The sequence below is a fragment of the Talpa occidentalis genome, unplaced genomic scaffold (genome assembly GCF_014898055.3).
Source record: "Talpa occidentalis isolate TD23 unplaced genomic scaffold, MPIMG_talOcc4v2.1 talOcc4.6, whole genome shotgun sequence".
NCBI classification, from domain to species: domain Eukaryota; kingdom Metazoa; phylum Chordata; class Mammalia; order Eulipotyphla; family Talpidae; genus Talpa; species Talpa occidentalis.
Genome location: NW_023604972.1, coordinates 553,771 through 567,955, shown reverse-complemented (window position 1 = coordinate 567,955; position 14,185 = coordinate 553,771). Strand labels below are relative to the sequence as shown.

Below are 14,185 nucleotides of genomic sequence, written 5' to 3'. Positions count from 1 at the left end.
CACGTTAACTGCTTTCCAAAAGAACCTCCACGCCGTACTCCCCGCGCCCAGCGCCGTGCGTTTGGGGTTCGTCCTCGTCTGTGTCTGTCTCGCTGCTCTACCCCCCTCAGGCCTGAAGCGGCTCCTCCTGGTGGCCAAGGCCCGCCCCGTGCTCACCGCTGCTCCCTCCTGGACCCCTGAGCGGAGCGCAGCCTGGGCCTTCTGCTCACACCACCCCCATCCACGTTCTCCCCACACGCGCCCTCCTCCTTTCTCGCGTCTCCTCGGCGGGGATCCGGCAGTATGGGATGTAGAAAGCATGTGCCGGATTTCATGGCACTCTGCAGCTCTCCAGAGGTGTGGACGGTCTTAGCAGATGACCCTCTCACACAGGAGGCAGGTGTGCACATTCAGCCCACTCTTGAGCCCTGCTGGCGCCCTGGTGCCGCGGGGGATAGCACCCGCCCCCAGGCCCAGCGGGCAGAGGACTCGCCCCAGGAGGGGCTGCTGGTGGCAGGCATATCCTCTGCTTAGCCAGCCACAGCTTCTCTGGTGCTGCTGCCCAGTGTCGCAGCAAAATGTACACGTCCTGGTATCAGGCATAGGGGCGCGGCCGAGGGGCTGCAGGTTACCAAGGGGCACAGCACGCCAACAGGGTGAGGACCAGCCAGTCTGTCTCGGTAAGAAACTTGCAGAGAAAAGGAAAATACACCAAAGCAGGCAGGCGTAAGGAAGGAAATAGTAAAGGCAAGAGGAAGAATCAATGACATTAAAAGAAAAACAATAGAGAAAATTAATAAAACAAAAAATGATGTTTTGAAAAATCAGCAAAATCGCTAAATTCTAGGGCCTCCCCAGAGGCGCAGCAGGTTGAGCACAGCACTGTGAAGCTGCTTGCAGCCTCTGCAGCGTGGGTTCAATTCCCGGCTGGCCAGGGAGATACCCACATTGCATGGCAGACCTCTCCTGTCGCGCCCGCTGCTCCCCTCAGCAGTGGATTTCAGTCAGTCTGCCTGTTCTGTGCTCCGCTCTGTCTCTGGTGAATCCTCTCAGCCTCCCATGCCTCTGGCCTGTACCCCAGCTCTTGTATAAGTAAAAAATAAATCTTTTTTAAAAAATCACTAAATTCCAGAAGACCCAACTCAGTATCAGGCACCCTGGGTGCCCGGGTGCCTTCGGCTGCTTGCTCTTTATCTAGCAGCGCTCAGGCCCATGGCAGGGTCACTGCAGTGCCCAGACGGGCGGGAGGGGGAGAAAGGCGGTGCCTGGAGTCAGGGGCCTGGCGACCTCTGGTCACCCATGAAATGGTGGCGCAGGCAGCCCAAGGCTGCTTCCCAGCAGAGGACCCACCATGGCTCACTTGTCAGGCGCCTGGAGCGGAGGCCCGCGGCCAGCTCCCCCTCCTGGTGCCTGGGACCAGCCAGCAACCCCCGCTCCAGGGCGCAGGATGGCAGGGCAGCGCGTGGCTGGGCCTCAGCCGCTGTGGTGGGGGCTGCAGGTGGGGGGGAGATCCTTTAGGGAATTCGGGGGAACTCTTCCCCGGGGCGGCACAGAGCTGGCCAGCACAGGTGGGGTGCGCCTGTCCTCCTCCTCTGTGCTGCTGTCCCTCCCTCCCGAGCTTGAGGTGCCCCCTTGACCAGGAATGCCTGGTGAGTGAGGAGGGGGCTGCGGCCTTGCCAGGACGCCCAGCAGCAGAGGAGGGATCACTGCCCCAGGCCCGGGGGGTGGGAGGTGGCCAGGGCAGGTCAGATGCGAGCTGACCATCATGCCCGTCTTCCCACTGGGGTCGCTGTGCTGGGGAGCACCCAGGGCTATGGCTGGAAGCCATGCGGAAGCCCCCCAGGCCACTCTGGGCACGACTGTCCCCCACGGTGGGACCAGCCCCGCCTCCAGGGAGGGACCATGGGGGCGCTGCAGCTGGCGGTGACCGCAGTGACTCACCTTTCCACAGGAAGGACATTCCCGCAGCACTTGTGACTCGGGCGGACAGAGAGCGGGCCAAGAAGGTGGTGTATGCGGCCGTCTACGGAGCAGGTAGCCCGGCCAGTGGGCATGGCCCTCCCCACCGTCGTCTCTGCCTTGACACTGCTGCCCGGTCCCCCCCGGGCACCCTGTGTCCTTCACACAAATGCAGGACATCCTGCCCCGCCAGGCCCCAGACGGTCCACAGTGGGCGTGCCCACCCAGCCTCCTGGGAGGGGACCGGGTCTAGGGGGGTGGGGTGGGGGGCCTGGGAGTCTCCCCACATCACAGGGTGGCTGCCCAGGGCTCTCTGAGAACACACCCCCTCCCAGGCCAGCTCCCTCCTGCCCCTCTTCCTCCCTCCTCCTCCCCTTTCCTTCCCTTCCCCCATCTGGGGCTCCCTGGAGGTGCTGGGGCAGGTTGGGGTCTCCTGTGAGGCCGCCCTTCCCAGGTGGTCTCCAGGTGGGCTAAGCCTGCAACCCAGTGGCAGCTTGTTCTTCAGCGCAGACGAGGGCGGGAGGAGGCCCGCGAGAGCCCGGTGTTCTAGGGGCTGGGAGGACCAGGTCCTGCCACACTCCCTGGAGGGTCCTCACGAGGGGGTGAGGACCAGAGGGGGTCACCGAGGCCGCCTTCAGCTTCTCTTTCAAGCCTCCACCCTCCGCCCCCCAGGCAGGCCGGTGCCCCTGGTCTCCCTCAGAGCCGGGAGTTGGGGCGGGCCCTCGCGGGGGTGCCTGGCGAGCCTTGCGGCCACGGCAGCAGCAGATTCACGAGCCGCCCTCTCTCAGCTCTATTGGAAACGCGGTGTCCACACTGGGAAACAGTGGGGCTGAGGCGCCTGGGTCCCTGGGCTGGCTCTGCACCCTTCCTGCAGCACCCCGGGCCGCCCTGCACCTGCCACCCGCCATGCGGGGCGCCTTCCGGAGGGGAAAGGCCGCGTCCCTGGCCGTGGGGTGGCAGGAGGGAGACTGGGCCGCTCCCCACCTTGCTTCCTGCCCCGAGGTGCCTGCTGACAGCTGGGTTGAGGGCACCTGCCAGACAGAAGCCTGCACCCGTCACAGGCCCGGCCAGGCACCCAGCGGGCCCTGACTGCCCGATGACGCTCACGCATGATCACCCGGCCAGGCTGCTGTGTGAACACGGGGCACAGGCCAAGAAGCGCCTTGCAGCGTGGGAGATATGGAGAGCCCAGAACCCCACCCCCACCCTGCCGGGGGCATGGCAGCCCTCTGGGGGCCCCACTCCATGCACAGGGGGCAAGTGCAGGGGCTGCAGGACTGGGATCCCAGGCCCTGAGGGCTGACCCACCTTGCTGCACTGGCCAGCGGAGCCCAAGCCCATCAGGAGCCGCCTTCCCCAGGGGCCAGCTGCTCCTGCAGGCCCCGCTCGCAGTGCTGCTCCACCGTCCCTGCTTCTGCGTGGCCCATGGCAGTCACCTCCTGGCCAGCGCCAGCACCACGTGCGCACGCCAGGGCCCCCATGCCTGGGGCTGGGCAAGACTGGCCTGGCGCCCCCACGCAGGCCGAGGGGCCAGGGCACGAGTCAGCGGGTCTGCCCTGCTCCCCCGCCAGCACACCGAGGCCAGCGCTGCAGGGCAAGACCACGTGGAGACCACACGCCCTGGCCACACGGTCCCTGCGCAGCCCGGGGCCTGGGGCTGGTGTGGCAACCAAGGCATCCAGGCGGTGTGCGTGAGCGCGGGGGCCTGTCTCCGTGGGCAGGACAGAGACCCCGATGGGCTCTCTGCTGCTCCCTCCCCCTCGGGGACCTCAGCCAGCCCCTCCTCTGGCCACCCAGAGACGGGAGGAAAGGGTTCCAGCCACAGCCATGTTGATGGGCCTGGCGGAGACGCAGGGTGGGCCCCTGCAGGGAGGCGCGTGTGCTCGGGCTTCCCCTGGTCAGCACCGCCCGGCACACCTGCCTCTCTCTCCCGCAGAGCCGCTGCTGGCGCCCTGCAGGGCTGGGCCTGTGAGGAGGGCCAGGGCTGGCCAGTCAACGGGCTCACCTGTCTGTGGCTTGGAGCCTGACGGCCCTGTGGGCGCCTCTGGCGTGAGCCCAGCAGAGGCCAGCAGGCCTTGTCCAGGCCTCCCTCCCAGGGATCCGGGTGTGCCTGCACGCCTTCCCGGGGCTCAGCCTGCAGCTTTGTCCATGTCCCTCCCCCAGCCCCTGTCCTCTGCTCAGATTATTCCCATCTCTGGGGACCCAGCGCGTTTCTGTCAGTTTTAAGGGTCCATGTTCCTGGGCACCATTTCCTCACGTGTTGGTGATGGTGTTCTCCCCTCCCCCAGGGCTGGGCCAGGGCTGGCTCTGCACAGGCCGAGGGTGGCCCCCGAGGTGTCCAACAGGCCTGTCCACTGGCCACACTGGTGCCCATCCGTCCTGTCAGAAAAGGCCAGCGGGGCGGCTGGACCTGACTGGCGGCGCCTGCCTGGCCCCTTGCAGGCCGCAAGGCTGTCCCTGCAGGCGAGGGGCGGGGGTGTAAGGGATGGTACAGGCGCCCCTGATCTTGGCTGTTTCTGCTACTGTAGGGAAGGAGCGTCTGGCCACTTGCCTTGGGGTTACTATCCAGGAAGCTGCCCAGTTTTTGGAGAGTTTCTTGCAGAAATACAAGAAAATCAAGGAGTTTGCCCAAGCAACCATCGCCCAGTGTCGCCAGACAGGTGAGCCCTCCGCAGCCAGACCCTGCAGCCCTGCGCCGGCTCCCGGCAGGGCAGAGCCAGGCGCGCTGAGGCAACAACGTTTACAAGTTTGGGCTGGGGAACCACTAGCAAGATGGAAATAGATAAGATCACGCAGCTAAAATAGAGGCTGAAAAGCATATGGCATATTTACAGAATTTCACCACAGTCTGGTCTCAAATCTCAAGGAATATCCAATAGAACATTCTCTGTAACCAGACGCGGGGGCCGAGAGCGGGCTGTGTGGTCACCACCCGTCCCCGCCGGGAAACCGCGCCCTCCCAGTGAGTTAGATCAGAAAGAGAAGTCCCAAGAAAATCGCACAATTTTTAGGATTAAATGACAGAACAAATATGTCATATCAAAAACTGAGGCCAGGGCCTCCCTGGTGGCACAGGGGTTGAGTCTCAGCGCTGTGAAGCTGTCCGCAGCCTCTGCAGCACGAGTTCGGTCCCCGGCCAGGGAGCTGCCCACAGGGCGCAGCAGACCTCTCCTGCCTCCCCGCTGCTCCCCTCAGCAGTGTCTTTCAGTCAGTCTGCCTGTTCTGCTCCCCGCTCTCTCTCTGGTGAATCCGCTCACAGCCCCCCTCCACCTCTGGCCTGTACCCCAGCTCTTGCATGCATAAGTAAATAAATCTTTAAAAAACAGACAAAAAAACTGAAGCCAGACTGACCCTCACTCAGAGCTGAAGGGTTCTTTAGAAGTAAGAACCGTGTGGCCACACGTGAGCTGTGCTGGCCCCAGGCCTTGGGGGAGCAGCGGGGTGAAGAGGACGGACAGAGGGAGACCAGCATGAGAGCAGGGAGCAGAGCCGCACTGGGGCGGTGGGGACAAAGGGGCCCCTGTGCCCGGCCTCTCCTGGACGCGCTGCTCCCCCGCAGTGTCCGGGTGGCCCCGGCTGCTCCTGGTCTGCTGTGTCCAGGCGGGCACTGTGGGGCCGGCAGGCACCAGCCCCTCCAGGGACGAGGATTAAGTGCCCCCCCACCACCACCACCAGCTGCGGCGGGCCAAGATGCAGCTGCATCCCGCAGGGCTCCAGACCTAGGCCGGAACTGTGCCTGCGCCGGTCTGGTTCTCTGCAGAGCCGGAGAGAGGACTTAACTGTAGCTCAGGAGGCCGCAGGGCCCCGGGGGCCCATGGGGTGGGGGCGGTGCTGTGTCTTCCTGCCTCTCTCCCTCCCCTTTCACACAACCAGGCTACGTGGCATCCATCATGGGCAGACGGAGGCCGCTGCCCCAGATCTGGACCCCAGACCCGCGACTCCGGGCACAAGCCGAGCGACAAGCAGTGAACTTCGTGGTGCAAGGTGCCCCTGCGCCCGCTCCACAGCCACTGCCACTGGGGTTTGCAGCCATGTGCCGAGGGCCAGCCCCATTCCCGGGATTACTGGACACTGCCCGCCCCTGGCTTCCACAGCACTGTCAGGAGGCGGGCAGGTGTGGCGCATGGCCACCTGCATTGGTGGCATTCCTAGGAGGCCCGCTCGGCAGTGCCACCCGTCCAGAATGGGACACTGAGGCTTCGGAAGTTAACCTACAGTGCTAGGGTCAGGCCTGGACTTGGCTGGGACCTTCTATCACATACCTGGGGGTCAGGCACCCCGAACCCAGGGCATCCTTCCAGTGTCCACACCTCAGCAGGGGGCCAGCTGGAATGCAGGGGCACCCACACTGCCCACCTCAGCTAGGAAAACTGTGCCAGGCAGCCCAGAACAACAGGCTCTGTGGGGTTGGTGCAAGGTCTGTGGCCACAGCCCCTGCTCTGGGCCAGGAGCTGCCCCCACGAGGGCTCAGGGTAGCTGCGAGCCAGGCCTCACCCCCATAGGCCCCTGGGGCCTGGAGAGCAAGCCCGGCATAGCAGTCTAGCCCAGCCCCAGGGCACTGGCAGGCAAGGAGGCTCCAACACGCTGAGACAGGCGGTCTAGTGCCCAGCACACGGGGCTGCCCGTTGGCTCTGCCTCCCTGCTCGGCCTGGGGAGTGGGGGTGGCCACTAGGGGACCCGTGGGGTCCATGTCAGGGCGAACTGCCCACGTGCTCCCGGACAGCAGGACAGCCCGGCACGGCCGGCTCCCAGGCAGCACTCGCTGCACAGGCGCATGTGAGGAGGGCTGTGCCCACCAGGGCCGGCTGCAGCCTGGGCCACTCATGACACCACCTCTTGTGCCCGCAGGCTCAGCTGCTGACCTCTGTAAGATGGCCATGGTCCGCGTCTCCGCCGCAGTGGCCGCCTCCCCTGCGCTTTCCGCCAGGTCAGTGAGAGTGCCGCTTGCCTGGCCCGGCTGCCTGCGACCCTCCCCCTAGGGTCTGGTGCCCACGCTCTGTGAGCGGCTCTGCGGCTGGGCGCGTGCCCGCAGCTCCCATCCCCGAGAGCCCCCTGGCCAGTCGCCGGCCCCGCCTAGCACCCCGCCCAGCACCCCACCAGGGCCCTTTCCCTGCGTCCAGTCTCTGGGTGGCCAGAGCAGTCACAGCCGGCCTCTGCGGGCCTAGCTGGGCCTTGGGGGTCACAGGCCTGGCTGGGGATGGGGAGATACGCCCTGCGGGCAGCCCGGCCCACAGCCCCCCTAAGGCCCGGGGGCAGCAGCGCCACCTGGGTGGCCGGGATCCCTTCAGGCACAGCCCAGATTGCTGGGTCACAACACAGCTGCCCCCACCCCCACCCAGCCTGCCACTGCCCCCTCAGGGAGCCAGCACTCACCTGCATCTCCAGAGGGGAACCCTGGGCGCCCTGGCTTCCTCACCACCCCCCCACCCCCCAGCCCCCCTCCCGCACAGGCCTGACGGAGCAAGCACCCCGCCCGCCCGCCCCAGGCTGGGTGAGGAGGAGCCCTCCCCCCACCCCCTGCTCCCCTTGGCCGGCCCTGCCCTGGCGGGCTGGCTCCTCCCACCTCGCCCCAGGGGGGCCCTCAGGCCAGCTGCGGGGCAGGGCTGGGAAGGGCCTCTGCGAGCCCGGGCAGGGAGCGAGTCCCACCAGGACCTTCGTCTGTGGCAGGTCCCGGGGAGGAAAGGTGCGTGGCTGCGTGTCCCTCGCCGCTCCCCTGCCGCCCTCTCCCCGGAGCCTGCCGCTTTCTCTCTTTCTCTCGGCTTCCGGCTTCCGACCCGCGCCTCGGGTGATGAGCCTTCCCCGAGAGTTTACAGAGCCTGCCTTCCTTTCGTCTTCCTCGCAAGGCCGCCTTGCTCCTCAAGCGTTGCTTCCTGTTCACGTTCACATTTGAGCTACCCAGGTTGTGGCGAGTTCAGCGGCCTGTACAGAAGCGTTGGGCCAGGCAAAGGTCCTGGCTGGGGACGGGAGGTACGCCCTGCGGGCAGCCCGGCCCACAGCCCCCCTAAGGCCCGGGGGCAGCAGCGCCACCTGGGCGGCCAGGATCCCTCAGGCCCCTGCGGGCTGGACAGCCCCTAGCCACCCCCTCCCCTCCCCAGTGCGCTCCCACATGAAATCAGGAGCCCAGCTGCCCTGGCAGCTGTCCTCACACGGGCGAGGGCCCAAGGCCGGGCAGGAGGCGCTAACAGCTGTGCCTGGGAGCGGGAGGCCAGCCGCGCCCTGCAGATGTGCTGGAGACGGCGGGAGGGGCCTGGGCTCTGCTGGGGTCCCTCTTCCGATGGCCAGTGCCCGGTCGTCAGCCCGGGCCTGGCTGCGTACACCGGGCAGCCTGGCCCCTCGCTGAGGCGTCCAGCACAGAGCTGCTCCGGGTTCCGCAGTGGCGCCGGCCGATGTGAGCGTGTGTCTGCCTAGAGCAGCGCAAGGGACAAGCGGGCCCCCCAGAGCCTCACCGGTCGCCCCTAAACCCCCAGGCCCTTCCACCACTGCCCCCAGCCTGCGGGACCTGCCCCTTTCTCTGTGAGGAGGCTGCTGCAGGCTTCTCAGGTGCGGGCACGGAGGAAGCGGAGAAGGCGAGGCTGGCAGGGGCCCTCCCCCCACAGAGCTCACCTCGGACCTGTGCTCAGGCAGCTGCCCGCAGGCCCACCCTGGCTACGTGTCCTCCTGCCGCGCTGGGGGGCCCGGCAAGCAGGCTGTGTGGGGCCTGTGGAGGGCGGCACCCATCTCCCCAGCCAGCCCTGAGCTCTCAGAGCAGCTCACAGTGCCCCGGGGGGGCACTCCCCTCAGCCAGACACTGGACAGGGTGGGGCGGGCCTGCGCGGGGGCGGGAGGTGGGAATAGCTATGAGGACTGGGGTGGCAGGACCAGCCCTCCCAAGACAAGAGGGCAGCAGGAGGGGGGTCTGCAGCACCCCTGGGCCGGCTCTCAGGCAGGACTGGAACCACGTAGGGCCAGAGTCCCACAGGGCCCGGCTGGGCAAAGCCCTGCTCTGTGTGGGCAGCTAGGAGGCCACGGGCAGCGGCAGGCCCTGACCTGACAAGCGCGAGGCCTGCCGGGTGGGGGGGCTGTCCCCCAAGACCTGTCAGAAGAGCCCTGAGTACCAGCCCTGGGACCGCCCACGGGACAGGCCGGTCTCTCCTGGAGAGTCCCCACGGGGCCTCGCCCGCAGGACGGTGCTGGGCAGAGCACCCCCCCCAGGCCACAGCACCGTCGTCCCCTTCGCGCCGGTTTGCTGTGCCCCAGTTTGCTGCGGGAAGGGCCGTGCCGCTGGCTGCGAGAGCGGCGAGTAAGTGACTAACGCTCAGGCCTATTCTTAGGCTGCTGCGCGCCCGCGGCCCCACTTCCGCAGTCACGTCTGCGAGTGTGAAAACTCGGCTAAATCAGGAAAAAGCCACAAGTGCCTGTTCTGAGGTTTCTGCCCTTTTAAAAACGAAGTCCCAGGGGAGCGCGAGACCCCACCAGAGGCCTGAGCACGCGGGTGCCCTGACCGCAGCCAGGCCTGACCGCGAGGACGGGCCACTGCCCGCCCCACCCTGGGGGGCGGCCCAGTCAGGGGGTGGCGCCCAGGCTGACTCTGCCTGTTCCCGGTGGTCCTGAGCCCTGAGGCTGGCCAGCCTGCCCAGGCGCCCACGCCAGTGCCCCCAGCTGGCGCCTTCGCTCCACAGACCCCAGGTGCCAAGGGCCCGGCCTCCGCGGTGAGCCCTGCCTGTGTCTTGCAGGCTGCTCGCCCAGATCCACGACGAGCTGCTCTTTGAAGTGGGAGAGGCACAGGTCCCCGAGCTAGCAGGTGAGCCAGCACCCCGGCCCCACCCAGCTGCAGATGACTCCAGGGTCTCCGGTCTGCCCTGCCCCAGGCTGTGCCACGGGCTGGCAGGTAGAAGAGCCACCTGGGGCTGGGGAGACTCCATGGGCTGCCCCTCCCTGCCGTTCCAGGTGGACCCAGACCTGGAGAGGGACCCATGGCGCTGCCTCCAGGGCCATGGGGGGCTGAGGGGAGCCTTGAGCCCTGAGGGGTGTCCCTGCCTTGAGGTCTTGGGGAGCGAGCATCCTGCGGGTCTGTGGGCAGGCCTGGGCGGGAGCGGGGCGGTCCCGGGCACCAGCTTCCCTGCACATGGGGTGTGCGCCCCACTGGGGCCTCCAGGGCTCCTGCGGTGGCACGGCGCTCAGGGATGCGAGGGCTCTGGCCCCTGCGGGAACATGCTCTCTGCTCCCTGTGGGGAGACTCGGCATTGCCATGGCCCCTATGTGGGCCGGAGTGCAGGGCCACTGCTCGGGCCCTGAGGGCAGGTGGTGGCACTGCTTGGAGTGCAGACAGCTGCCTGCCCTAAGCCGGGGAGTGGGGTGCAGCCCTCCTCACCCCCAGGGCCCACAATGGGGCGGGTGCAGAGCTGGGGCCGGGCCACCGTCCTCAGGACCGCACTTCCTCCCCAGCGCTCGTGGGGGCCACCATGGAGGCCCTGCGGCACGCGCCAGGCCTGGAGCAGCAGCTGCAGGTGAGCCCCTTCCTTACCCGCCCACCCAGCCGGGGGCCCAGCGGCCTGGGGTTGAGCCAGCCCAGGGGCTGGTGGGAAATAGTGTCCGAAGCAGCTGAGGTGCTGAGGGCACTGGGCCGGTGTCCCCGGAGGCTGGAGGCAGACTCTTCACACCTGCCAGGTGCGCCAGGCCAGGCCCAGCCCCTGCTCTTGGAGGCCCCGTCTCAGCGTGGGCTCTGGGCCTAGACCCCAAGGCCGTGGGAAGGCCGCTGCCCCTCCCTCCCATTCCCCAGGAACACAAGCTTGGGCCCTGCGGCCCCTGTACTCACATCCCCAGACACCTCACCTCCATCTACCCCAAGCACCTCCCCTGGCACTGCAGCGGTGGCCTGGCGGAGACAGGGCAGGGCTCCTGTTTTGGGGAGACTGTACCCGCCCCTGGGGAAGGTATAGCGGGCCCCACAGTCTAGAGGCCCTGGGAGCCGGCCGCGCTCAGAGCCAGGCAGAGGTCAGCCCCTCCCTCCCTGTCCAGAGGCGCTGCTGAGCTGAGTCCAGGCCAACAGGGCCCACTCGGTCCGGGGCGGTTCTCCAGGTCCCGGTGACACCCAGGGAGCAGGCCCCAAGGTGGCCAGCACAGGCTCCCCACTGCGCACCCCAGGGCGCCCTGCAGGCCCGCTCCCTGCACAGAGACCCCCATGGGTTTGGTGGGGGCTTGGCCAAGTCACGGGGTCATGGTGGAGTGGACACGTGCGGGCTGAGCTTGTGCACGCCCACGCTGTGTGGCCAGACCCACAGGACCAGGCCGCCATTCACACAGGTCCTCGCCTGCAGGCAGGTGGCGGCAGGGAAGACGGGCCCATACCCGCCCTCACTCCTGGCTGCCACCCGCAGGTGCCCCTGAAAGTGATTCTGAGTGCCGGCCCCTCATGGGGACACCTGGAGCCACTGCAGGAGGCCCGTGACCCTGGGCCCAGCCCACGGCCCTGAGTCTCCAGGCAACCGCCTGGCCAGTACCCTGTGCCCTCCCCCAGTACCCACCCCCAGCCTCTGCATTTTTCACCTTCATTTTGTCTGTAGCCCCAGGCAACGGGGCGGAGAGAACTGTTTTCCACCAACCATTGTGTGACCTTCCCCAAGGTCAGCGTGGGTGCTGGCCCGCCCCCCAGCTGGAGCCGAGCGTGCTGCGCCCCTGGAGTAAAGACCTAGCGAAGCTGCCTCGCGCCTGTCCCTGAGTTCTTTCCGCAATAAAACCGTCCTGGCCCCAGCCCCTGCCAGAGCCCACCCCCATGGGTGGCCCAGACCAGAAGCAGCACCCCTGCCCTCCGAGCCCCGGGGGTCCCTGCACCTGAGAGGCCCTCACAACCCGGCAGGGTGCGGCCCTGGGCAGGCACCTCGCACAGGCTCCTCCCATGGGGGGCGGTGTTCACCTGAGGGGGCAGGCTGCCACACTCCGCTCCGGAGCCAGACTCCAGGCCCATCTCACAGTCTCCTGCAGGCGCCCCAGACTCCCGACCGTCCAGATGGCCGGCACACCGTGGGGAGACTGAGGCCTGGAAAGGCTGTGTCACTTCCCCAGTGCACAGGGTGGCAGTGGCAGCCTTAGCTTTGCACTGAGCCTGGGGCCCATCTCCACCTCCCCTGGCCGCCCCGAGGGCCCCCTAGCTGCCTCCTTGTGTGTGTCTGGGATCCAGAAGCCCCTCTAAGGAGGCCCAGAGCCTGTGGCTGGCTGGCCGGATGGGGTGAGCTTGCAGACAGGGTCATCCTGTGCTGGGGCCGGTGTATCCGGGACCACAGTGCTCAGTGGAGCTGGGGCTGGGGTCACATGCCCCCAGGGTCCATGGCTCCAATCACATTGGCACGTGCAAGAGCTGAGCGGCCAAGCCTGAGTCTCGTGACGAACATTCCAGAGTCTAGCGAACTGGCCCTGAGGGCTCTGGGTCCTCCATGCCAGCTGGTCCTCCTGCCCTGTGTGGTGGCCATGCTCACTCGTGCCACACACCCAGCCTTGGGGATCCACGCAAGCACACTGACCCCCCAACTTCACCCCTGCGTTGCCATGCATCCCCTGGGGCTTGGAGACCCCCTGACACAGTGCCAGCTCCACCCTGGGGGCACACCCCATGGGGAAGAGCCCACCCACAAAGAGGGGGGCAGAGGGAGGCCCTGTGGGGCCACATGCTGGACTGGCTCCCACTTCCCTGCCCCCAAGGCTCAGATGACCTCCAAACTCACCCACCCTCGCGGGGTACCCAACCTCAGGCCCCAGTCGTCGTCCTCCTTCCTGAGTTGGGGGCCCTGACGCCACCCCCCAGGTCCCCACAGCTCACAGCCCTTCTGAGTGCAGGGCTCCAGGGGTGCCGGGCGGGCCCGGAGCCCAGCCCAGCAGGTGGGCGGTCTCGAGGAAGCACAGGAGCCTGGTCCATCAACTCTTTTATTGGAAAACAGCAGCACTGGGGTGTGCAGGGAGGCCCCACTCCACCCTGCTGGCCTGCACCCGGCCAGGCCCACCAGCGGGACCTTGGCTTTCACCCTTGGTCCCTCGAGGGAGCACAGAGCGGAGGCTGGCACAGACCACGGGTGAAGCAGGCCCTGCTCACTGAACACGCCTCCACACAGCAGGGGCAGGGGGCCTGGCCCGCACCATGGTCAGCACCGGGGTCAGCCAGAAGTGCCCGCCCCCTGCCCAGCGCCCGAGCACCGGCCCCTGAGGGGAAGGGGCGCCACTGTGGCCCGCTGCCCTGCTGGCTACTACCGGTGCCCTCCCTGCCACCACCCGCGAGCCTCATACCAGCCCGCATGGCACCGGGCCCAGCCCAGGCCACGCCCCTTCTGCGAAGTGGCTAATTATTGCTGTTACGAGCAACGCAGCGCACCGCACCCCACCTCCAAGCAACACACCCCAGTCCGCCCACCTCCACCCAGGACTCAGCCCCCAGGAGCGTCAGCCCAAGGGCCTGCAAGCAGGGAGCAGGCACCCCTGGGGTTCCCAGGCGCCCCCGCGTGGGCACGGGCCGTGGGCAGCACACACCAAGCTGCGACCCGAGTGCCTTAGCGGGGCCCAGGCTCAGGCCACACGTGCCTGTCCCCTCCGTAGAGGGGCCGCGCCGCCCAAGACCTGGCTGTATAATAAGACCTGGGTCAGACCCAGGCTCTGCCCGCCCTGTCCTCTGAGGGCTTGAGGGGTGTCCAGAGCCGGAGGGGGCTGCCCAGGACCTCACAGGCTCGGGCTCCCAGCCCGCGAAGACAGGCTGGGCCTGGGGGAGTCGAAAGGCCCCGCAGCCCGCACAGCTGGCCTGGCTCACGGACCGCCCTCCCTGGCCAGGCCGGCCGCGGAACCTGGAAAAGAGCCAGGCTCGGCAGCTCTGGCTGTCCAGAGGGGCAGGCCCTCCGCTGCCCCTTAGGTGCGTGTCCCCGGCTCGGCTCTCGGGTGCTCTGGAACATTCGCCCTCTGCTCCCAAACCAGGCTCTCCCACCGCCAACGGCAGTCCTAGGAGCCTCAGCCCTTGAGGCAGGTGCCAGCCACGCTGCTGTCCTGGCCTCACCTGGCGGCCATCGGCAGCTCCGGAGGCAGGCAGGGGCCAGGGCCAGCCAACCCAGACGCGCCACACGCATGCGCCGCTGCGCAGACCCCGAGGACAAGCCAGAGGTACAAGAGACATCGGAATCTCCGCAAACGTGTAAAATCCACACGTCACGGCATGTTTGTGGGTGGAGGTGGCGGGTGCGCCCCTGGCAGGCCCGGCCTCCGCCAGGTGGGAGGCCCTGAGGCGCTGGCCCAGCCC

At 67.5% G+C, this 14,185-nt stretch overlaps 1 protein-coding gene across 3 annotated transcripts in view; it reads left to right on the top strand.

Moving 5' to 3' along the window:
• POLN (DNA polymerase nu) overlaps positions 1–14,185 on the top strand; it is a 65,978-nt gene extending 51,793 nt beyond the window's left edge. For 2 of the 3 annotated variants that reach the window (XM_054688491.1, XM_037530646.2), the window contains 7 exons: positions 1,931–2,013; positions 4,467–4,598; positions 5,812–5,922; positions 6,787–6,865; positions 9,651–9,718; positions 10,363–10,424; positions 13,867–14,185. In XM_054688491.1, coding sequence (XP_054544466.1) covers positions 1,931–2,013; positions 4,467–4,598; positions 5,812–5,922; positions 6,787–6,865; positions 9,651–9,718; positions 10,363–10,424; positions 13,867–14,169 — 838 coding nt within the window. In that variant the 3' untranslated portion in view covers positions 14,170–14,185. Of the gene's footprint in view, positions 1–1,930; positions 2,014–4,466; positions 4,599–5,811; positions 5,923–6,786; positions 6,866–9,650; positions 9,719–10,362; positions 10,425–11,294; positions 11,523–13,866 lie in introns of those variants that run through there. The other variant, XM_037530647.2, reaches the window with a different exon arrangement.